The following is a 25,774-nucleotide window of genomic DNA, read 5'->3' as shown; positions in this document are numbered from 1 at the left end:
ATCACAAATACCTGCCTCCTAATGCAGTATATTTTGTTTTGCTACATCTCCCCCTAGTGGCCTAATAATGTAAGAGAAACACATTCAACTGATTTATTGTTTATTTCATGAATACAGTGGAGACAGTTTTATTAATAAAAACAAAAAGTATGCACTGTAAATATGTAAGAAGGCTTTTCACCTTCTCAACCTCATGTTCCCTTTAATACCCATTATTATAAACACATGCTGTGCAGCTAATGAATTGAACTGTTTTCATCACAAATAAATATCAATATGCACGCCTCCAGGATAGCATATCAATATGCCACATATTGCAGTCTCTCCCAGCATAGTCTTAAGAGAATATAGGAGATTCCAGGAGACCGGAAGCTACCCTAAGTGAGCTGGACTGGACCGTAGAAGGTCCTCAACCCAACAGCAGGACCGCTATGTGCTACGGATGAACACTGGCACAGCTCAGCACAACATGACCTCCAGCAGGACGCTGAGATCTGACAGGAGTCTTTAAATTCTTCTGAATGTATATAAATTTAAACACAGACAGAACTGGAATTTGTTGTAATGCAGCCATCTACATTGGAGTATTATTTGGACAGAATTCAACATTACAATTTCAGAACAAGCAGCATCCATGCAAGCTTGCAACTCTGTTATGCGATATTTCACAATAGTTCACAGTTCAGCAAGAAAAAAAAAAATCAAAAATAAAAGGAGAATGCTCAGGACAGAGTAAGGCAAGCAGGGACTAGTTTGTTGTGCTTTCAGAAATTCAGGCATTAGTAGTTGCAGTTCTGGAAAACATAAATCCCTTTATGGAAAGAACTTAAAATGAACACTGCAGCTTCACCACCATTTAAATAACATAAAAAATAAAGCCTATTCAGCCTGATACAATCATTAAGTACTGCCAAAGCAGTACCAAGCAGTTTTCATTCAGGTAGAATCTGATCTAATATGGAAACACTTGATCTGCTGGTTTCTCTTTAAATCAGTTCTGTCTGAGCATGCTTGGGGTAAAAACCATTTGATGAGTTTCAAGGAAGGAGACAGAAACATGAAGCTGCACTGTTGAGACGTGGAGACATCTTGGTCAAAGTCTTCTATTCCATCAATTCAGAGGACGTTTTGCTACATGTAAATATCTGATCAGATCATTTTAATTAGCTTCAGTTTGAATCTCGGGTTTTAAGAAACACTGTCCATGTAAACGTAGCCAGTGAAACCAAATGCAGTATTTTCCTTTATATACACATTGCTGGTGCAGCAGTCCCATACAGACAGACACGTTTCACAAATGTACACAATAGCCTCAGCCATCATTAGTCCATCCCTTTGTCACTGTGTTGTCCTGCCAACCCTCCCTTTGACAGAGATTTTTTGTCCCCTCAACGTCAACGAGTACCAGTGAAATGGAGCATTCCTCTTATCTTGTGTCCGAGCTGTACATCAGTCAGTGCTACAAGGACTCTTCTTCAGATTCGCTGTCTGTGTTGGGCTTCGTGAGCAGCTCCAGCTCCTCGCCATCCTGCAACAGCAAAACGGTGAGGAGGTCAGAATGGGACTGTTCAGATTGTGTGCTAAAATTCGAATGTGGTCACATAAAAGACAGGTGTGAACATGCCCCCACATTGATTAGTAATGAGACCCTTTTAAAATACTCTTAAATAAAATGTCTTTGGAGCTTTTAACTAATTAATAAAGAAATACATTTAATCTGTGCGTGACTGTGTGTTAATTATTGATGCAGTACACTTAGTCCACATGTAAACATTTTGGACAGAACTGTTTCCAGTTATTTGAGGGCAACAGCTGCTTGCCTTAAATTATTTTTTTTCTGTCACAGCTCCACCAGAGAAACAAACGTAGATCTGGAAACTTGTGCTACACATTGAGAGGCTTCCTTGAGTCTGGGACAAAGCATTAGTGATAGGGCCCCTGTTTGTTCAGCTTCCTCTTTCAAAATCCACTACAGGTGAGGCGTGGTTCCACAGTACGGCTGCTACTTACACTGCAGTGAATCAGGTTTCTTTCTTAAGAATTCACATTACAGAGAAATGAGAGCCAAGTTTCCTACAGAGAGCCTGGTGTGTGCGTGGGAGGAGGGGAGGAGGCTATATGTTCGGGTAAACTGAGTGACGTTGTGTGAGAGAGGGAGTGTTGTGTTTCGGGCCCTACCCCTCTGGATCTCTCGAACACCTCCCCGTTGATGACCCGCAGCTTTTCCTGCTGCAAGCTGTACTCTGGGTCCTTGGGCCGGCTGGCGTTGTAAATAAAGATGGCCAGCAGCACCATGGGGGCCTGGAGGAAGAAGTCCAGCGAGGGGCGGAAGTCAAAGAGGAAGAGGGACAGGCCGGTAACCAGAACAGTGGTGATCTGGCCTGTCAGCACATGAAACATGTTGTCTCTAAATTTTAGGATGAAGGCCACGGATAAACCCAGAGCAGCTGAGGAGAAGACAGAAGGGGAGGGTTAGTTCTTCAAATGCACACATTTCTTAGCTCAACCCTAAACTTCTACACAACTTGACAGATTTGGATTTGTGTACAGAACTGGGTTATCCTGCACTTAGCTAAATATTACAGTTTTCACTTAACCAATCATGGCTTAAAGCTATGCATAATTAAAGAGCAATGTATTCAAGTCTCTGATTGGTTGAGGACGATCATAAATGCATCCAAAGATTTTTTCTATATTGGCTGAAACATGGCCCATAATGAAATCCAAGCAGAACGTTAACAGATTCATATTGTAATAAGAATTGAGTCTAACTACGCCAGGCTAACAGGCTTGAGGTCATCTATTTAAACAGGAAACAGGAAAAACTATGTGTTCACAAACATTTACTTGGAAATCTCTGAGTGAACATTTACACAGTAAGCAGCTTCAGACATTTAGGTTTGAATTCTCTGCTTGTCTTTACGTGTAACTACATATGACTAACTCAGATGTGTCTTTCTGCCCTTCCCAACAGTCACTTTGCAAGATCTGAACAGCTGACTCCACTTCTAATAAGTTGAATTAACATTTAAAGTAACATGGCCTTACCTGTAAATGCAAAAGGCAGCACTGTGACTATCTAATCTTGCGAAAAGACTGATGGAGAGGTAAGATCTACCTCTGTATGCTAAAGCTCTAGTGGCCCAAGTTCAAATATGCACATACCTGGAAAGAACTGCCAACAGTCTATGTGTGAGTTTTAACCTGGTTAGTCCACAATAATATTTACACTAAAGATCCGTCTGTATTATCCAGAGCAAGATGAAGGATAGATAATGCAGCTACAACATTACATTTGTCTTTTAGATGAATCCACTGACGTTCAACAGACAAATCTGCAGACACATTCAGGCATAAAGCTTTCAGAGCAGGTACTTGACTGAATGTAATGAGCAGCTGCAGGAAGATACTGCTTTATATTCAGTGTCACTGAGGTTTGAATTAAACTAAATGTTTTGCTTGGCAGGCAGGAGAAAAAGGACAGCCAAAAATTCACGCTTAACATCACAAACAATGACAGCTAGTGTGTTTTAAAGGCACATGCCAAATACTGCCGAGGACTTTTCAGTTAAAGATATTAAATATACACTGTGTGTATATTGCATTTTAGGGGTGTTCTGGTAAGTGAATTTAGTATCTGTTTTGTTTTCCTCTTAGCTAATGGTTTCTTGGCTGCAGCTTAATATTTAAAGGACCACTAACAAAGCAGAAGACACTAATAACGGGCCTTCTGAGGGTGTCCTGTGGTGTCAGAATGTTGTTAGTGAGTCCTCTGGGTTGAGGGGAGGGGCCTCTGTGGATCATCTCTCAGATACGTGATCAGTTTGGGATCTAGTGAATTTGGAGGCCAGGTCAACACCTTGTGCTGTTCCCAGTGTTTTTGTTGGGTTGTTCCTAGTGTTTTTGTGTGTGTCAGGCTGCATCCTGCTGGGGATGTCTGCTGCCATCAAGGAGTGTTACTCCTACGCCTGGTCTGGTTCTGAACAGAACATTGAATTGTAACAAGAAGGTCAATGTTATTTACTACTCCTTTCAGTGGTTTTAATGTTGTGGCTGATCGGTGTAGTTGTCCTTAAAGTGTTGTTTCCTTATTGCTTAACTTGATCATTAGGGCATCTGATAAAAAACATTTAAACCAATCATTTTGGAAGACACAAACAAATTTAGATATGAGGAAGTAATTTATCTCCATTACTCACCAGTGACCAGCACGAGGCCCAGGGAGTAGATGTTGTGTCCATGGAGAAGGCCACAGTGCATGGTGAGGCCTCGTGCCTCTCTGCTAAACCCGAGGGTCAGACCATTAAACACCACGCCAAACGCGTACCTGCAAAAGCACACAGCGAGGTACTGAGATTAGAATCAAAGTGAGACGCATGCTCAGTCTTTGTAATTTCATCGCAAGCTACTTCTCACAGTTTACTGTTCTGTATGAAGATGCTCTCTGTGAGCTGGTCTCCTTCTTTGAGAATCTTTTCGTTGTAGATGTTGGCCATGGCAGAGATGAAGCACTGGAGAAGAAGCAGGATGTGACCCACACCCAGAGACCGGAGCTTCTCCACTACCCGTTCCCTCCAGGCCTCACCGGGCAGCGACGATGCCCACGATTCACTGGCAAAGCAACAAGAGAAAAATGTGGAAGGGGTAATGCAAGAAGGGTCTCTGTTTAGTATTATTTTAGTTTAACGTTTTTAAGTAATTTGTTAATTCATAGGCTATTTAAGCAATTCAATTTCATGAATTGTCAAAGAACAGCTCATAAATAAAACTGACACATACATATGACAAAGATGGATTTATTTCTAAGTAGCATGAACTACAAAACAACTTGTGGTACTGGCACAATATGGCTGGAAAAATTATGTCAAGAGAAGATATTTGTTCAAAAATTTGTTAGCACCTTGTAAAAAAAACTACCATGAAGATATGGTGCAAGACAGATCCATCGACATGAGATGAATGGCTGAAACTAGTGAAAGCAACTCATGTTATGGACAAGTTGACTAAAAAGATGAGAAAACAGTGTCAAGTGTTAAGTGAAAAAAAAGAAAAACTGAATGGGTTGTACACCAACTTTTTCCCACAAAACATTTTGTGGCTGGGGAAACTGGACTGGCTTCCAGGCTAATTTTTTCCAACATGCAGACTTTTATGTGTCCCTGCATCCATGGTGTTACCTGCTGTTCCTCATCTGTTCCAGAAGCTGTGTGTACAGGAGGCAGGAGTTGGAGGGGGTGGAGAGGGGGTTTGAGTGGATGCCTGGCATAGCTACGGAGTTTTGGTGGCCTCCTGATCCTGTCGTCAAGGAAACGATGGCCAGGAAGAGAACAACCAATGCTGCCCATTGAACCCAAGACAGGCGCCTCCTATAGGAAAACACCAAAATCACAGTCTAACACCAAAATCTATAACTATATATAAGAAGTATTTCATACTTATGCACAAGGTGTCTAGTATGGTGAAATACTTGTGCGACAAGATGTTCAACATGTGCACAGACTCCTCATCTCTCACTCTACAATCAGACTTATAAAAACCAACACTTACTTCAGGACAATTCGAAAGAGAACTGCTGTAGTCAGAATGACAAAGTTGGAGAACAGCACCGCCATGGCCTGGGAACAAGAGGGGAAAACAGTAAGCTAAGAGATAAAACCTCTGTGTGATAACAGGACAAAACAAGTATATCCGACTCTTGGCCTTGCCTGGGACATTTTGTTGTTTTGATGTGATATGAGAAAACTACATCCAGATAAGGAGGAACACAACATAATGACGTCTGTGTGTTAACGTGGGTTGAATGATTTGAAGTTCCTCCAGAGGATCTAATATCTGATGTAAAGTTCCAGTTATCTCCCTCTGACAGTGGTCAAGTACAATATTCCAACTCACGGGCTGCAGGTAGGACATCACGTAGAAGATGATGAGGTTGTCCAAAAAGTAGAGGAATGCGGGCACAGACCATTTCAGTGAGGTGAGGAAGGAAGAGCTGGAGCCACAGCCCAACTCTCTGCATGATCGTCCCTCTGAAGAAAGCAAGAGAGAATGAACACACATCCTTTATTCTTCATCCTTCACACAACAAACAGTGTATTTACATGTACATGGGTGTCACTTATGAGGCCTGTCCTGGTTGTAATCGTGTTCTGGATACAATAGACACTAGAATGATGATCACTTGGCCAGAGCTCCATCGGTTGTGTTCATGATACAGACACATGGATGAGATGTATACATGCAACAGTATCCTGATTTATATGGGAGTACTTCATCGACTTTATATGTACCGGTCTCAAAATTGTAGTAAATGCTTATTCAGGCCTCTGAAATCTGAATGTAACAATAAACCATAAACTAAAATATTTCAAAACCAGAGACTTTCATTTTTACCTCGGACTATGACTCGAACTGACATGACCAGACAGAAGAGCAGCTTGAGGGCCTCAGCAAGTAGATTGACGGAGGCAGGCAGGAAGTCATACTTGTTTTCTGCAAACAGAGCAAAAAAACATTAGAACTGATTAACACGACTTTAAAATTAGACTTGACTTGAGGGTATCAGGTCTGTCTGTTTTACTGACAATCAGTTACCTGCATTGGCAGAGAATTTGAGCAGCAAGATGCGACTGGTCCCCAAGGTTACAAAGCCCAGGCCAAGGGACAGAGTGTAGGCCGACGAGCGAGAGCAGAACCTGGGGCTGGAGGGGCAGCAGTGGCAGCACACCATGGCTGGGTCTGAAGCTGGATGCAGTCAAACCTGCTGGAATACATTAAACACAAAGGCAGAGAGAGAGGGAGAGGGAGAGAGAGAGAGAGAGAGAGAGGGAGAGAGAGAGAGAGAGAGAGAGAGAGAGAGAGCTGCTTTAAGACTGATCACAGGTCTCCAGGAATTTGGTTTCAGTTTCCAAATGAAATGAAGTTGGCGAAACACTGACGATGCATCAAGTCGTATGTCAGATAACTGGCAAATACTGGGCATTGAAAATGCTTGGAATATGCAGTATGAGCTGTGATTTCCATTGGAAGTTGAACTTTTCATTTCAATACTTTTCTACTACTTCTTCAACTCAGCACACCCCTCCAATTTTTCTAGATAAAGATCCAGAAACTGACGGTTCTTCTCTATCGATCAATAACTGCTGCCACGCTGTTCTATTCACCTAGCTAGCAGCTGTTTTATATACACTGATCCACTACAACATTTAAGGCCAATTGTTCCTAACCAGTTTTTCAGTTTTGGAAGGCCATGCTGATCTGCTGGGGATGGCTGCAGCAACTGTTGTTACTATGGGGTGGGGCTGACTGGTCAGCAACAATGTTTAGGTGTCCGGTACATGTCTAAATAACATCCACACGAATACCAGAATCAGCAACATCTTTTTATGCTTCAGGCAGTGAAGTAAATGTCATACTGTTGCCTAAACCTCAATATAATGATGATAAAGTTCTTCTTGATGTTCTTGGAGACATGCAAACTTAAACACTAGTCAACAACAATGAATCTCACTTCCTTTAAGGTTACAACATTTAATTATGTGGTTAAAGCTTGCGATGCACACATTTTCTGTATCAGAAACATCAAAAACTACATCCTGCAAGATACAGTTGATACTTTTAAGCTATTATGAACTACACACACAAAGCAGTTGTGTAGCTTCTCACACGACTGCTCTGTTCTGGCCTGAACTGACTTCTTCTTCTTTTTTTTTCTTCTGTTAGGAACTATATTTCTGGTGATTGGTCACATGGGAACCAAGAACAGCATCAACATCCAGGACCACATAATAGAGACTATTGATAGATGGATAGAATTTGTGCTTTTTTTTGCAACATGATAGAAAACTAAATATCTTCATACACGAAACAACTGATTAAGGATTGTACTGATCAGCAGACTCACTGACAGTGAAAGTAATCATTATGTCTTGTTATTTGTTGGAATAATACCAGGCTGACTGATGATTATTAAACATTTCTAGTACTTATCCAAGCCATGGTCAGCCCAACAAGAAGAAATGCATTAAATGGTCTGAAGCAGATATCAAACTATGGAGTACATCAGTCTTATATAAAGAGTTAGACTAAACACAAATTTCTGAAACAACTTACTTACAGTACCTTGAAATAATATACAAGCATATTGAACAATAGGTGTTGTTAGGTGTTTTGTATAAAGTTAACTTAAGATGCAAATTAAGAATGGCACCATGTTTTTCCTGTTCCTATTGTTTCCTTCATCTTAGTTCCAGCAACTCAAATATGAACATTTGCTACCTACCTGAGATTCAAACTGAACATATGCCTTAGTTTTAGCTACTGGTGTGATAAAAACAATTTATAGCTCATTTCCTAGGCTGATTTTGGCTAATTTATTAACAAACAACAGAAAAAAAATTAAAATAACGACAGATTGACAGATCAGTTATGGCTACTTACAGTCTTGGAGAGCAGTTTAGCTCTCTTGCTATGTCCATATATTCATAATACTCAACAAAAAAGTACAGTTATTATTTGTCAAGTCAATCCAGGTCTAACAGGGAATAGAAGAACCCATAGTTCAGAGCTAGCCTAGCATGATTAGCATCTCAACCGTCATGTTTTTTATATTAACAGTCAAAATAAAAGCAACACGCGTCTACCTTCACATTTTCACAGAAAGAGACAAGATCTCAGGCTGTCGTGGGCAAGACATGAAAGCGACAAGACAACTTTGATAAACTCACCTGTTATTGTTTAGTTTTCAACAAGACATAGAGGAAGCATCATATTCTGTCAACACTAGCACTTCCTGGTTAATGTACGCATGCGTGTTGACACATTATGTGTGTTGACGTCATTCGACACGCAGCGACTGCGATCACCTCAGGGTTTCTGGATGCCTTCAACTTTATTAATCATAAAATAAAATACATAATAAAAAGAAACTCTTACAATAGAATTTTTTTCTTATACTATTGCATTTTATTATTAATTATTATTTATACATATTTTTATTTCTATGTGCAACTAAGTAAGTTTCAGAATTAATATACAGATTAGCAAGACATAATACAAAATATACATACAAAATTTATTTAAAATGTGTGTCTAGCATAAATCAATACGGAATTATTTTTCTTAAGGGAAATCGTGTTCCCCCTTCCTGTTGCACATACAATGAGTTATGGTGTGCCTTTTTTATGAGTACATTCTGAGGGCAGAAAATCTGCTATGCCATTTACGCATCCCCACAGAGATGATGGGAATCCGCACACTCCTACAAACATGACTCACTCAAAACACATATGCTTTCAGTTATGGGAGTGAAAAAAATACACAGAGGCACATGTCATTGCCCTGGAACACAGCGTTAGAACGTGTGTGTACGTGTGTGTGTGTGTGTGTGTGTGTGTGTGTGTGTGTGTGTGTGTGTGTGTGTGTGTCAGTGACAGATAAAGCACAGAGCAGACCTCTCAGTCTCATCATAATTTCTTGACTTGCAGAGGAGACCGGTCCCACCTGGAGGATTCATCCCAGACATGAGGCTCTGTGTCTGGCCTGGAGCTCATTGTCTCCTGCCTGTCCTGGTTCTTCTGACTGTCCTCCATGTCAAAGCGAACCAGCACCAATCCAAGGAGAGACACTACTACATTGCTGCTGTGGAGATTGATTGGAACTACTCTGACAATGAGACAAGCTGGTAGGACAGTGTTAAAAAATCTTTTAATAAGAAAACATATTCTTGGTGACCTTTATTTACTAATTTATTAATTTAGTATTCCTATTTTTATTTTATTAACTGTCATCATTAACTAATTTAATAACTGGCCATCATTCTACTGTGTAGGTTGTTTATATCCCGTTGAAACAATCCTGTTCTATGCCATTAGTGTTACCATGACGCACACAAACACATTCAGACACAGTAGTTGCAACACAGTCTCATTAAATCATCATATTTGTGCATGTGCATGACACACCGCTGTGTCTATGTTATGTTAGGTGTCATATTTTGGTGTTTTTGTTGCATTCTGATTTTGTGCTTTTTCACCGATCCTTGAGGTTCAATCCCACCTATAAGAAAGTGGTGTTTCGGGAGTATGAGGAAGGCTTCAGACAGGCTAAGACACATCCATCCTGGTTAGGTAAGTGTTGCGTGAGGCTGACATAAACAACACTGTCTGCCTGGTTGTAATTATGTGGCTGTCTTATTTTCACATTCACTTCCCACACACAAAGAAACGTCTATTTCCCAATAACATTACTAGAAATTACTTCATATAGGCATTACTCTACGTTTTCACCAGCTCCTTCTTGTGCACATGTTAGGCGGAGTTCTCCACTGCCTGTGTGGCACCAAATGACTCAATACTGTCATGGGGAAAAACTTAAAGAGCCTATTTTATGGAGTATTAATGGTGCCCCAGAGGTTCTTCAACAGAACAGCCATATTCACTTTTTATACGTTGGAAGACACATAAGGTTTCCTTTAATAAGTCACCTATTTTATTATGTAGAAGATGTAGTCTTTGCACGTTTTCTTGGAACTGTTTTCTGCGGAATCCAGTATTCATGGTTTACTCTTTTTACAAAATCTAAATAATCTAAAAGTCGTTCTCCTGAATTGAAAAAGAAATAAAGGACACAAGAATTCATTCTGAATACATTCGGAGTGACTGCAGCCATACCTAAAAGGCTAAACATGTGTTATAATTATTAACATAGCATATGACCACTTTATTACATGGGTCAGTCTGAAATTAACGCAACTTGTCACGATGATGCATCAAATCCACATAAACCTTTTATTTATTTTCCTTCTCCACAGGCCTCCTTGGACCCACCCTGAGGGCTGAGGAGGGGGATACCATTGTTGTCACCTTCAGAAACATGGCGAGGGAGCCGTACAGTCTCCACCCGCATGGCGTGTCTTATGGGAAACAGTCAGAGGGTGAGCGTTTGTTCCAGTCGTTAAACTCAGCCACAGCTGACACATGTGGCTGAGGATGACAGTAACAGTAACATAGTCCATCTGTTAGGGTCAATGGTGTCTGTGCTCACGATGTTACCCGTTCTGACTGTTACACAACATTAGCCAACACAACAAACAACTGTGTTTGTCTTCTTCTAAAATATTAACTAGGACAGGGAGATTATTAAAGGAGATGGTTCTGAAGTCCAACAGGAAGTACTGTTAAACCTTTTCGGGAAATCACTGTCTGTCTTACACATGGAAAGACACAGAAGGAATTCTAATTTGTACTTAATTTTGACTTAATGAAAAAGGTTAGCAGACAGCGGAGGTACAAAATTAAATTAAAGGGATTAAAGAGCAGCTTTCAAAAAAAAACCCTCTTCATTATGACTTCATTATTTTTGAGCCTTGAAGGTTAAGTTTCAGGTTTTTTAATCATTTCCATGTATTTCGGCGTAAATGATTCACAGGAGAAAAAATCGGTGCAATTATTGTGCAAGAAGTACGGAATGCCAAAACGCTGCAGTGTAAGTGAATAAAGCAACAGTAATATATCATAATATATAAGTGATAGTTTCAGTTGTTATACTGACATGCTCTCACATCTACTGATGTCAGGTCAACAAAACAAAATGGAGGAGTTTGAAGGAAACCTCATATGGTGTCTGAAAAGAAGAGGAAAATGGAAGGAGAGAATAGAGGATAAATGGATGTGAAAAAACTCAACTCAGACAAGGAAAAAAAAGTATTTAAACGAATTAAAATGATATATATATACATCAACAGAAATGAAAGAGAGGTTCATGTAGTGGTCGCAGGAGCTGATGCAAGAGTTTGCACGAGAGTTTGATACATTCAGTTGGATTTAGCTGCTCTGGTTAGTTGGTGCCCCCTACTTAAGTTTGCAGCAATTAAGGAAGTGGTTGGGTAGTGGCCCTGCTCCTGAAAATGAGTTGCCTACTAAACTTCATTTCTCTCCAGTCCAACGCACAGATCCTGTCACACCAAATGGAGTCTGATCAAACTGACCCACTATGACACATTCATTGAGTTATTTATCATGGAGAAAGTATCTGTCCTTAAAACTGGATGTTTTTGTTTTGCAGGAGCCAACTACTTTGACAACACGTCATTGAAAGAGAAAGAGGACGACAATGTGCACCCTAACCGTGAACATGTGTACACCTGGGAGGTGACGCGGGATGTTTCTCCAAAGCCCAATGACCCCACCTGCCTCACCTACACCTACACCTCCCACCAAGACGTGGTAAAGGACTACAACTCGGGCCTCATTGGCGCTTTGCTCGTCTGCAAGCCTGGTAAGTGTTAAAATGTAATTGTTGTTCTGGTTTATTTCATTTATTTTTGCTTCACGGTTAAATTTGATTTTAACTGTTTAACTGGTAATTAATTACTGCCTCCCTCTTTCTTTCGTTTAAATCACAGGCAGTCTTGATGAGTCAGGGAAACAGGTTGCCGTCCACCAGGAGTACATTTTTCTGTTTGGGGTTTTTGATGAGAAAGAGAGCAAGTACAGTCCAAGCAATCAAGCAGACAACCACGTTAAATACACCATCAATGGATACACAAAGGGATCTCTGCCTGGTGAGTCTGAACCCTCACTCATTGGGACATCTAGTCAATTGTTTATTTTTTATGGATTTATTATATTTAGTAAGATGTGGACAGAAATTAATTTCCTTCACTCAGGTGCTGAGAAGAAGCAGTACAAATCGGGAACGTTTTTACTTTATCTATTTTTGGGATTTTTATGATTATATTAACATCAGGCTCTGTCTGTTTCATAGATATGAATGACCAAATCTGACAATGTTTAATAATATATACCACTCTGCCACAACATAACACAATAAACACTAAACAACACTGACAATAATAATAATAATAATATCAATAATAATAATAATAATAACAATAATAATAATAATAATAATAATAATAATAATAATAATCATCATCATCATCATCATCATCGCCATCATTGTTGTTGTTGTTATTATTATTCATGTGGATGTTATTGGACGCACAAGGGAGACCTACACAATATTAAGAAGGTGCTCATAATGTTATGCCTGATGGGTGTATTTACATGTATGATGACTGGTAAATGCTATGGTGAATGTGGTAAACCGTGAGTCAAAAAATAAATGTTGTTTAAAGTAAACCCCAGAGTTGAAACAGACAGTGATGTGTCCCGTTCTCCTTCTAGATGTCAGGTTGTGTGCCCACGCCTCAGTGAGCCTGCATCTGTTGGCTATGAGCTCTGAGCCCGAGGTGTTCTCGGTGCATATGAACGGCCAAGTGCTGCAGCAGACCGGCCACAAAGTGTCGTCAGTTGGTCTGATCAGTGGCTCCACCGCCACCGCCAGCATGGTGGCTCTCTACACGGGACGCTGGCTGCTCTCGTCACACACCACGGAGCACATGGAAGGTAAGCAGACCTTGGCTTGACTATTTTCAGTAATGTACAAAAATGAACATGTACCCTCAACACTGCAGCTGGTATGCATGCCTTTGTGGATGTGGAGAAGTGTGACGGCTTTGAAGAGCCCTCGAGGAGGATGACCATTGCTCAAAGAAAGCAAAGCAGGGAGTGGAAATATTACATAGCTGCTGAGGAAGTCGTCTGGGACTACACACCAAACTTGCCAGAACATGTGGATGAGTAAGCTGCAACTGACAGATACATTTTAAAGCATTGTATCACAGGCATTTACGCAAACATATCAGACAACAAAAGCGCAACTGTAAATTAGCTGATATGAATTTCTTTGTTTCAAGGGACTTCAAGCTCCAGTACCTGAAACAGTCCTCAACACGAATCGGGGGGAAGTACAAGAAGGTTGTGTACACTCTGTACAAAAACGAATCCTTCACTGAAAGGTTACTGTCCAAGCAGAGGAGAAGTGAGCTGGGGATCTTGGGCCCAGTGATCAGAGCACAGATCAGGGATGTCATCAAGGTGAGACCTGTTTATTCAAGACATAAATAGAGTACACTAAAACTGTCTTTTTAAATGAGTTTAACTTCATACAAATTCTGCTGGGAACTTCTTCTGATTTGAAACACTCAGATTAAGGCTGTGTTTTAAATCTGCAAACACAAACCAATGCAAGAATTGTTTGCCCCATTTAATATCAGCTGATGTTGTTTGATCATTTAACAGCAGCAGCAATCATTTTCACATGCTGTCCTCCTGTTCTTTGACAGATTGTTTTCAAGAACATGGCCTCCAGGCCCTACAGTATCTACCCCCACGGTCTGACGATAGAGAAGTCAGCGGAGGGAGTCAACTACCCAGAAGGAGGTGCTGAACTCTTCTCACTGTGAAACAAACCAATTAAACATTTGGAAAAGTTAGTCACTCAGTTGTTTTCTGTATTTTGGGCAGCTATGGCTCAGTAGGTAGAGCGGATTGTCCATGAACCGAAGGGTTAGCGGTTCGATCCCCCGAGTGTGCCATATGCCGAAGTGTCCTTGAGCAAGACACTGAACCCCCAGTTGCTCCCAGTGCAACTGGCGCTGGTGTGTGAATGTGTGTGTGCTTGTGTGAGCGAATGGGTGGATGTGTCTCTGACTGTTAAAGCGCTTTGAGTACCTTTGAGTAGGTAGAAAAGTGCTATATAAGAGCAAGACCATTTACCATTACCATATTTTACGGATGCTATTGTTTCAATGTGGTTGCCAGGGAACCATTCTCATGGTGTTCAGCCGGGCGAAACACACACCTATGTGTGGAGGGTGGTTGAGGAGGACGAGCCTTTGGAGGGAGATTCCCGATGTCTGACCCGCATGTACCACAGTGCAGTGGACACACCACGAGACATTGCCTCAGGGCTGATAGGACCCATCCTCATCTGCAAGAGTCAGTCCCTCAATGTCAGAAACGTGCAGGTAAACAGATGTTCTACAAGTTGTTGCAAATATCGTGTATCTAGGGAATGACATCACATTTAGTTGATGATGGGTTGACCTTTAAAGGATGAATCCATATTGACATTCATGAGTCCCTGATTGGTTAGAATAACTTGCTCAAAAAACATTAAAAAAAAAAAAGTGAAAAAAATTGATTACTTTCAAAACATTCAATAAAAATGAAATGAAATAAATAATTGTTTGTTTAATAAATACAACTAATAAAATAGATTTTAAGTTACTTTTCTATTTCATCTGTAGAGTTAATTTATGCATTTTCCTATCACTTTGTGGTGTATTTAGTTTGTGTTTAAAGAAAGGTAAAAATGAGCAATTCCTTAACTATACATGCCACACAGAATGCTTAGAAAGAGCACATAACCCTGATAGATTTAATCTAACAAACAGATTTCTGTGATTTTTTTGGTTGCACATATTTGCCGACTGACCTGTAAAGTTTTTGTAAACCGAGAGGGGCAAACTGAGCCAAGAATTAACTGGCTGCACTGAGTCTGTATTGCCCTCTTAAGTTTAAAACAAAACTTGACTCAATATCAAATGTCAATGTAGTGCTTTCTTAGCGTCCTTACTTTAAGATACAGCACTAAGGGTTCTTTCACTTTGTTATGTCTGATGCTATTAAATATAGGATTGCTTTAATTGTTATAACCTGTAACCCAGCTTACCTGACAAACTCCTGAGATACCAAGAACTGAAAATGACACAGGAGTTTAATGTTTAACTCTTTTGCACTTCTGCTTTTAAATGACTTTTTAACCCTTTAAACACTATTTATAATTCATTAATTCATTATAGAAATAATTCATTAAAAATTCACACAATCAAAATATTTATGAACTGATCTGTTAAGAATAATTAGTAAACCCAAATGTCACTTCCTCTCTTTAGAGTTTTAATACCCAAGTTAAAGTGTTTTTAGAAAAATCAAATAGTAGACTTTTAATTTCAGAAATAAGCAAATATCCAAAACCCAGGCAAGTGCCCTTTAAAATTCACCAAGGCAGGCACCAGGCCCGTTCAAAAGGAAAATGTAAACCAGTAATACGTAACTCTGAATATCTGGAACACAGAATATTACCTTTCAAATTTAGTGTGGGCCCACAGAAAAATAATAACACAACAGCCGGCAACGAAAATAACAACCCCCCGTTGCAGGCCTGTTTGTAGATGAGTTGCAAGTTTTTGTGAAACTTTGGCGACTCTGTGTCCGATGCCGTGCTCACTCACCCACGCTGAATCCAGTCTCTCAGTCTCTGTACCTGCAGCCGATGATGCAGGAAGAAGTCCCGATCTCCTCCGAGCTTCACTGAAGCCGCTCGTTAACCGTCTCGTTGGAGGCGAGACACGGCTTCCTCAACCACCCCAGCTCAGTCAGTCCTCCACCGTGCGCACTGTCTTGGGCTCTGTCAGAGCGTCACAGTCCCTCCATGAAGCATTAGCACAAACATTAGCATGTGTGCTATCTCGTAGCAGTCTGGAGAGGTGAACATTAAATCCGTAGCTCAGTGGCTCACGGTCTTTCAACAAAGCGTATTTCAATTGACAGACTACATGCTCTCTACACTTAGCGAACTTAGCTGCAGACTAACTCGCTATAGTGAAAAAGAAAAACACAACTACATTTCACACAAACTGTAACATGTATTCATTACATTCATTACAACCTATTGTAATGCTGGGATTTATTCCTTGGCTACATCAATACCCCATTCATATGGAAAATTGTAAAACTGCCTTTGTCTTTACAGTTGAAAGCAGACAAGGAGCAGCACGCCGTATTCGCTGTGTTCGATGAGAACAAGAGCTGGTACCTGGAGGACAACATTCGTCAGTATTGCGATCGATCCAAAGTCAACAAGGCAGATCCAGACTTTTACAAGTCCAATATTATGCACAGTGAGTTTTGCCAGAATCAGACTGAAGCTTATTAACTCATTATCTCAAATCTATTCATTATTTTTTAAATCTTTCTGCATTGTTGTTTACCTGCCTGTCAGACAACTTGTATTAATTTACTCACAGCAATTAACGGTTATGCCTTTGAGAGCGGGCCACTCTTGGGCTTCTGCAATGGAGAAGTTGCAACGTGGCATGTATCCAGCATTGGAGCACAAGATTACATCCAGACAGCAACTTTCTATGGCCACCCATTTGAGATGAATGAGAGGACAGAGGACATTCTTAGCCTCTACCCCATGACTGGCGAGAGCATAACGATGAACATGGACAATATTGGTGAGTTACAGCTAAAGGTGGCTATTTAAAGTCAAATTCCTTAACCCAGATAATCATTTCAATCATTAAAGGTTACAACTTATACAACAAATGATTTTTTTTTGTGTGGCCCTCTCTTGAACCAGGCATCTGGCTCCTTGTTTCCCTGAATTCCCATGAAACAACCAAAGGGATGCGTGTTAAATTTCGGGATGTTGAGTGCTATCGCGACTACCAATACAACTATGAAGATGTTGGTTCACTACCAAACAATGAATTTACTGAGTGGAAGCCCCCAACCTGGGAAGACATTAAAACTAAGGACGAGCTAGAAAAAGAAAAAGAAAAAGAAAAAGAAAAAGAAACAGAGACGAAGTTTGATGACTACACAGACAATTTTGCAGAAGAATTAGGTCTCAGGTCTCTGAGAAACCAGTCTGCTGACTCTGATGTGGAGAAACTGGATCTCTCTTTCCTTGACTATGGTGCTGTTGATGTGCTTGACACAGATAGGAATATCAGCCTTAATGTCAAGGAAACAAGGAATGAAACTAAGATCTGGGAACTAGTCAATAGCTTAAACTTTACAGGAGTTTCTGACATTGAGAATACGGCTGCTACAGTATACATTGCTACAGCATCACCACTGGCTGGAAATGTATCTCCAGAGCCTACCAGTCTTTCTGCACCATCACCAGAAACTAGTCCTACTGAACAACCCACAAAGGCTATAAGTGTTACTGCATTTTCAGCAGAATCTGACAATCCAACTACATCCAGTCTTACTGCATTATTGCCAGACTCTACCAGTCCGACTGTATCATTGCCAGAGTCTGCCAATGTTATTGCATCCACTGTTATCACATTATTACCAGAACCTACAAATCTTGCTGCACCATATCCAGAATCCACCAATCTTACTGCATCTAATCTTACTACAACATCTCAAGAATCAACCAATCTTACTGCATCCATTCTTAGTACATCATCTCCAGAATCTACCAATCTTACTGCATCCAATTTTAGTACATCATCTCCAAAATCTACCAATCTTACTGCATCCAATCTTACTACATCATCTCCAGAATCTACCAAACTTAGTCTCACAATGTCAAGAAATTTAACTTCCATCTCGGAAACTGAAATGACAACTGAAGATAGAAGGATAACAGTCAACACAAACTTTGTTGAGGACTATGAAGAGAGACTCACCAGAGGGGATGTGTTCTCTTACTCTGTGCATCAGTCCAAGTCCAGCATCGACGGTCTCAACAGCAGTGTGTCGGCAGATGCATCAAACCATTCCTTGTCAACAGTTAATGCTGAAGAGGTTTACATCAGCAAGATGGGGAGAGACAACTTGGTCATCTTTGATTTGGTGTCAGATAGTTCAGCAGAAGAAAGTGGTGACGGCTCTTTGGTTACCAAGGAAGCAGCAGAGCATGGTCTCCAACTGAATTCCTCTGAGGTTGCGTCTATTCCAACCAATTCCAGTCGTGAAAATGGAACAAATATTTTGCTCCAAACTGGGTCTATAATAAATGCCACCGTTGATGTACCCACTTTAGATTCACTAGGGATGAGTAGTTCAGAGAATAGAGAAAATGTCTCATCTGTCCCCAGAGAGTTGACCGACTCATCCATTGAAAGTATCTCCAGTGAGAAAGGTAACCTATCCATCCCTGTTGTTGAAATAGAAAAGAGCAGTTCTGAGGAGCTGAGTGCCTCAGACAGCAGTGAAGAAGTGATTATTTACTTAAAAGGAAACAATACAGAGGTCATTAAAACCACCTCACTCAAAAAACAAGGGCGTAACTGGACTTATGAAGTAAATGCACCAGTGGAAGCCGATGATATTCCTGACCACATGAAGAAATACTTTGAGGAGACTCTTCAAACGACGCCACCTCCAAAGAAGAAAATCAAGACTGTGAACCTCCGTCAAAGACCACCTAAGGGCAAAGGTCTGAAAACAAGGAAGAGGAAGGAGTACAAGCCTCAGGCCAGGAGTGGTTTACCATTTTCTCCTCGTGGGTTCAATCCAGGCATGAGCCCTCGTGGTGCAAGACCCAGTGTACCACAACCTGTCTCTGATGAGGAGCATTTCATTAACATGCCCGTGGTCATTGGAGTGCCCCGGCCTGATTTCAGTGATTATGAGTTGTATGTTCCTGGGGAAGAACCTGATCACCTAGAGATGGAAGAACAAAATGTGAATGCAAATGAATATGAGTATGTGATGTACAATGATCCCTACAGTGGTCATGAGGATGTGAAGAACCTCAACATAGCCGACACCATCAAATACCTTAAGTTCTCAGGTCCGAATGTTAAGACTTATTTCATCGCTGCAGAGGAGGTTAAGTGGGACTATGCTGGCTACGGGCAAAGGTAAGTTCAGGGATAGACATGAAACATGACTTTAAAGTGATTAGCAGGGAAACAGTCATAGGTAAAATAAAGTTGTTTTATTGGCACAGGAGGCCAGAGAAGTCTCAACAAAACACCAGAGAAACCAAGTTCACCAAGGTGGTGTTCCGAGGTTACTTGGATAGCAGCTTCTCCACACCTGACATCCGAGGAGAGCTAGATGAGCACCTGGGAATCCTGGGGCCACTCATTAAAGCCGAGGTTGGACAAACCATCATGGTAAGGGCAATAACATTAATGTTATTGCATCCTACACTGATCAGCCACAAAATTAAAAACACTGACAGGAGATGTAAATAACATTGAATATCTTGTGACAATACAATGTTGTTCTGAGAAACTTTTGGAGCTGGCATTCGTGTGGATACTTCTTAGACGTGTACCACCCACCTAGACCAGACCAGGCACCCTCACCCCACAGCAATGACACAGCAGCCATCTCCACACATACTAACCGTTCAGGAACAACTCAAAACACATGAAGGACAACACAAGATGTTCATCTGGCCTCCAAACTCGCTAGATCCAAAACTGATCAAGTATTTGTGGGATCATCCACAGAGGGCCCTCCCCTCAACCAGGATCTCTAAAACACTGAAGTTAACTCTTGCGCTGAACTAAGCTAACGGCATTCTGATTCTGCTGTAGCTTCACATTTACCTTAGAAACACTGACATAAATCTTCGCATGAAACTTTAATCAAGAATATTTCTCAAAATTATTTTTCCTCTGACTCCATAAATGCCCAAACACACAGTGTGTTTTTTTCTTGTAGGTGGTGTTCAGGAACAATGCCAACCGTCCATACTCCATACACCCTAATGGGGTTTCCTACACCAAGCAGACAGAAGGTCTGTCCTACGAGGATGGTTCCAAGCACTGGTACACATACGACAATGAGGTTAAACCCAATACCACCTTTACATATTTATGGAAAGTTAGTTCTATGGTTGGGCCAACAAACGAAGAGTCAGACTGCCGAACATGGGCGTATTATTCAGGTGTCAATCCTGTGAGTACTTTGTAGTTACATTTTTTTTTTAAATGCCACAATATTATAAATGTGAAGACTGTGGGAAATTGGGATCAAAGCAATACTGAAGCTAATGCATTTTCTTTCTCCTAGGAAAAGGATATCCACTCTGGCTTGATTGGGCCTTTGCTTGTGTGTCGGAAGGGCACCCTGGAGAGGACGTCAACAGACACAAGGGAGTTCACGCTGCTTTTTATGACCTTTGATGAGTCGCAGAGCTGGTACCATGAGGAGAACCGTGAAATAATGCTAAGGAAACTCCGAAGGAGATTTATGGATAACAGTCTCAAGGAAAACCTCAAGTTCCACTGTACTTACCTCTTACTTTTCCAGTTTTAACATTTATTCACCCAGCTAAATATTACATACCATAACATACCATTATTATTTGTTTCTCAGCCATCAATGGAATTACATACAGCCTTAAAGGCCTGAGGATGTACACCAGTCAGAGGGTGAGCTGGCACTTGATCAACATGGGTTCCCCAAAAGACTTCCAGAGTGTCCACTTTCACGGACAGACATTTCTTCACAAGAAGACCACCAGCTACAGACAGGCTGTCTACCCTCTGCTACCTGGTTAGAAAGTTAATGTTTGTTCTGGATCGATTCAGAGTATATTTTTCCTGAACCTGCTTCATATCCATCGCTTTACTGATCTGTCTTTGCAGGGAGTTTTGCTACTCTGGAGATGTATCCATCCAAACCTGGCCTGTGGCAGCTGGAGACAGAAGTTGGTTTCAACCAGCAGAAGGGCATGCAGACCCTTTTCCTGGTTATAGATAATGGTGCAAAGAAATAAAAAAACACTCTTCTGCATGTAAAATATGATTTTCTAATTTTGCCGACATAATTTAATTATGAAATATTGCTTTTGTGTCTCAAGAGTGCTACCATCCACTTGGTCTAGAGTCAGGCAGCGTGAAAGATGACCAGATCACAGCAATCGACACTAGAGGTAGCCACACTTCCACGTAAATATGTTGACATCTGTTCACTTGTGAAGTGATTGCATGAAGTATTACAGTAAATTTCAAATTGCCAACTTTGAAGGACACTGGGAACCGTCTTTGGCCAGATTGAACAATGCGGGTAAATACAACGCTTGGAGCACAGAGAAGAACAACAGCTGGATTCAGGTATGAGTGAGAAGCACATGAGTGTGTCAACTTGCTTTCTGGGTAATTAAAATCTTTAAACTCTGGATTTTCTTCTGCAAAGGTGGATTTCCAGCGGCCAGTTGTGATCAGCCGGGTGGAAACACAGGGAGCCAAGCAGTTCCTCTCGCACCACTTTGTGCAGAAATACACAATCTCTTACAGCAATGACCGATGGAAGTGGATCTTCTATAAAGGCGACAGCAAGGAATACAGGAAGGTGGGGAGGGACAGTGTGATTGATGTAACAATAAACTAGACAGCAGATGCATTTATTCCACATTGAGTGCATATGTTTGTCTCTTTGTCTTTAACCAGATGTTCACCGGTAACGAGGAAGCATATGCAACAAGCACAAACACTTTCTTTCCTCCCATTATTGCCCGGTTCGTTAGGCTTCACCCCATCACTTGGTTCAACACGGCCACAGTCCGCATGGAGTTCTACGGGTGTCAGCTGGATGGTAAGAACAACCAGTAAATCTTTATGTGATTGTACCACTAGGTCCTGTACTGAAAAAGGCAGATGTATAGCTTATCGACAGGCAAGGCTCCATAGCCAGTAGGAGGCGAGGGATCACAAACTTTAAAGTTCATCAGTGCAGTGTGCTTAGTTTTTAATAAGAATTGGAGACCTTTACCTAGAGGCCTCCACTCAGTCATGCTACATGTCCTATGCATGACTATAAAGTAGTTAAGCTGGACAACAGTCCCCAATTCAAACTGAATTCGGAATTCAGAAGTCATTCCTCTACAAGTAAAAATGGAAAGGAAAAAGGATGGTTGAAAATAATACTAAATAGTTCACTGAATGGGGCGGTATAATGGTGTGGTGGTTAGCACTGATGACTCAAAGCAAGAAGGTCTGGGTTTGAGTTTGAGAATGAGTTCATTGAATACTGCTAGAGTAGTCTTTACTACGGAGGAACATTTAAATAAAACAACTTCCACTAGAATCACATTCTTTTATTTGTTTTGTCTTTGATGGTTATCATTTAGAGTAGAGTCCAGAAAGAGGAAGAAAGAGCAACGAAAATTGGGTAAAAGGGAGGATGTGTTGAGAATTGAGATGGGTTCAAAGACATACAGTAGATAAGAGAAGAAAAATAGCCTGACATGAGGTGCAGCCTTATTACACAAATTCCACTTTTGTATGCATTTTTGTTGTTGCTTTAAAAGATTCTCCAGTGCAACATTAGGAATATTAAATTTAATGCGACTCTGACTATGTGTTGTGTCAAGATATTTTGTTGTTCGTATTAAACAGTAAGTGTAATTCATTTAAGGTTCATATGACATTTCTGATTTCCTACCTCAGGCTGCTCTGTGCCTTTGGGGATGGAGAATCACCTGATAGGAGAAAGTCAGATCACAGCCAGCTCCATGGCCACAAGCTGGTACTCGGGACCCTGGAGGCCTGCTCTTGCACGACTAAACCAACAAGGCACCATCAACGCATGGAGGGCTAAGGTTAGTACATAATTGCACAAATCCACAGCACTCAACCCCCTTAAAATACACAGTTATCTAGATTTAAGATTCTTTATAGTCATATAGTGCGACATACAAAGCAGCATCAGTACATCAGTAATGAAATTCTTGGTATTTGGTGCCAGCTCGACTTCACAGAAGCAGCAAAATTATACAAAATAGAATAAAAAAGAATGAAACATACAACTAAATAAAATACACTGATCAGTCATAACATTATGAATGATCACTGATCAGTTAGGAAGATTCCTAATATTGTGTAGGTCTCTCTTGTGCCTCCAAAACAGTTGTGACTCATGGAGAATGGACATGGACCTTCTGGGGGTGTCCTGTGGTGTCTGGCAACAGGATGTTGGTAGTGGGTTCCTTTGCAAGTTCACAGCAAATAAACTAATTGTTTGCATACATTCTCCTCCACAGTATAATGACATGAACCAGTGGCTTCAGGTGGAGCTGCCTCAGATTAAGAAGATCACAGGTATCATAACGCAGGGAGCCAAGGCTCTGGGGAAAGAGATGTACGTCACGTCCTACACTGTGCAGTACAGCAATAATGGGATCCACTGGAACGAGTACGCAGAAGATGACACCCAGCCTGTGAAGGTGAACTGCAGCAACCTCACGCGGAAACTGACATTTCTCAAACCAGTTCACCAGTGACTGATGCTCTCTTTTCTCTCTCTTCACATCCAGATTTTTCATGGGAACACAAACAACAACGACCACGTGAAGAACTATATCTTTCCTCCCATCTTCTCGCGCTTCATCCGAATCATCCCCAAAATGTGGACGGGCTCCATCACCATGAGAATAGAGCTGCTGGGCTGCGATTTTGAGTGATGCATGTTTACTGTAGATACTGAATGATCACAGGTCAGATCAGCTGTGCACATATATAAATAAATATGTAAGCCTTAAAAAAAGACTTGCATACTGCAGGTCCAGACATAAGCACAACCACTATACCACTAAACAGCTGTTATAATTATATAATTATAGGGATTAATACATACAAACATACATAAATGCATTGCTTTGTTCATTTGTGAAACTCATTGTACAACCCGAGGAACTCGCTGCAGCATAAATTACAACTCCCGCAACTGTGAAATTTGCAATTTGAAGTTGCAATCAAGAAAAATATGCACAGAAAAATAATGCAGTCTTTTACAATGTACACGGTGCAAGTAACTTTCACCCAACTATATATAGTTAGCTATAGTATTGCTGTCACTAGTCAGTGAAATGCAAGTAGAAGAGCTTTATCTGTTTTTGAAATGCATGTTGCATTTTCAAGTTGTAGCAGTTTGTTTTGTGACATTTCCGAAATCAATTTAATTAATGTAAATATGTAAGTAGAAGTCATGTAATTTATTTTTTAATAAATGTGATTTCCATGCTCTCTATTGGGCAATCAGCTCCGTGATGTAGGATTAAATGAGCAAATGAGCCTTGTTTGCAAACAGAGAGCTTTGGCATCCCAGGCATGAGTATTGGAGCACTGATATCTTCTCATGGCGTCTTGGAAGGCGTCGCTTTTAGAACCTTGGCTGAGATGGGTGTCGTTAAGCGGCGCCCAGGGGCCTCCAGAGTCAACAGACACGTGCAGCTGCAAACACATGTTATGCTGATCCATTTGCTGATCATGTCAAAGTAGGCACTTGAGGTGTGAAAGTCTCAGCATGGCTGTATTGCAAGCTACTGATCCGTGAAGGCAAATTACCTCACTGATAGTTTTATTGGGCAGCTGGCTGGAAACTGTTCAGCTGCCTGTCGGAGCAAAAAAAAAAAACAAAACAAAACAAACACTTCCTGTCTAAGAAACATTTAACATCAAAAACTATACAGCAGCAGTTAATGTGATCATTGCCTTAACATGAGGAATTAATATAATAGATAGATAGATTAATCCAAATAATTGTATTTGCCAAAACCCAATGTCTACCTATTGCCTACTGCTGCAGACATTATGCTGACGGTCTTCCTCAACAGACAAATTTTTATTACTTTGTACTCTGTATTCACAAAACTGACAATTAAGACTTGACCTGAATTTTCGTTTCACTTACTCTTCTAAAAAAAGACTGTGATATGACTGAAAACACCTGTAACAACTGAATAAAAAAAAAATGTGACTGATTTTACTTCAGTGAAGATCTTGGCTGAAGTGCCAAGATGCAACTGTAAACCACCAGATGTCGCTCTAAGCTCACTTTGGCTGGAGCTCAGTTCCACACAAAATACTACATGAGATGCTGTCAGTGAGGTAAATGTCAAGATAGATGTCCAAAACAAGCCTTTAAAGTTCTTTTAATCTCAATCCATGTGTGAAACAAGTATTGTGGGTCGTAAACTTCCATAACTTCAAATGTATGTTTTAAAAAAAGATGATGCTATTAGAAAATGGTGAAGATTGACACTCATCCAGAAACACGGTACTATATACCAGAAACAAAGCTGGCCATTTAGCTGTGGAAAGCAGTAATATGTCCTGTACTGTCAAAACTAATAAAAATCCTAAAAGAAGCAGAAGACAATA

General features: G+C 40.7%; 2 protein-coding genes across 3 annotated transcripts; one reads left to right on the top strand and one right to left on the bottom strand.

Annotated features, from left to right (window-relative positions):
* Nucleotides 1-87: 87 nt before the first annotated feature.
* slc35a5 (solute carrier family 35 member A5) lies at nt 88-8,822 on the bottom strand. 2 transcript variants are annotated; one of them, XM_047600913.1, is made up of 10 exons: nt 8,724-8,822; nt 6,592-6,760; nt 6,391-6,489; nt 5,893-6,026; nt 5,548-5,615; nt 5,178-5,366; nt 4,417-4,611; nt 4,200-4,327; nt 2,179-2,447; nt 88-1,528 (listed from the first exon to the last, which is right to left on the bottom strand). In XM_047600913.1, exons 2-10 carry the CDS (start codon nt 6,725-6,727, stop codon nt 1,460-1,462), a joined length of 1,287 nt encoding a protein of 428 aa, XP_047456869.1. In that variant the 5' UTR covers nt 6,728-6,760; nt 8,724-8,822; the 3' UTR covers nt 88-1,459. The 2 variants fall into 2 exon arrangements, with proteins under 2 accessions (XP_047456869.1, XP_047456870.1); XM_047600914.1 differs by having other exon boundaries at nt 6,592-6,757; nt 8,724-8,792.
* Nucleotides 8,823-9,461: 639 nt separating this feature from the next.
* f5 (coagulation factor V) lies at nt 9,462-25,379 on the top strand. The gene is made up of 25 exons (XM_047600807.1): nt 9,462-9,679; nt 10,042-10,124; nt 10,808-10,930; nt 12,061-12,273; nt 12,401-12,559; nt 13,185-13,406; nt 13,475-13,640; nt 13,757-13,937; nt 14,186-14,282; nt 14,664-14,869; nt 16,660-16,807; nt 16,934-17,146; nt 17,272-19,516; nt 19,606-19,774; nt 20,331-20,567; nt 20,682-20,898; nt 20,988-21,167; nt 21,260-21,376; nt 21,475-21,546; nt 21,642-21,727; nt 21,810-21,965; nt 22,064-22,208; nt 23,063-23,214; nt 23,656-23,838; nt 23,929-25,379. The coding sequence occupies exons 1-25, from the start codon at nt 9,519-9,521 to the stop codon at nt 24,073-24,075; spliced, it is 6,078 nt and encodes a 2,025-aa protein (XP_047456763.1). The 5' UTR covers nt 9,462-9,518; the 3' UTR covers nt 24,076-25,379.
* The last annotated feature ends 395 nt before the right edge of the window (nt 25,380-25,774 follow it).

This window comes from Mugil cephalus, chromosome 12 (genome assembly GCF_022458985.1).
Source record: "Mugil cephalus isolate CIBA_MC_2020 chromosome 12, CIBA_Mcephalus_1.1, whole genome shotgun sequence".
In the NCBI taxonomy this organism is placed as follows: Eukaryota; Metazoa; Chordata; class Actinopteri; order Mugiliformes; family Mugilidae; genus Mugil; species Mugil cephalus.
The sequence above is the reverse complement of the archived record's forward strand: the minus strand, read 5'-3'. Positions and strand labels throughout refer to the sequence as shown.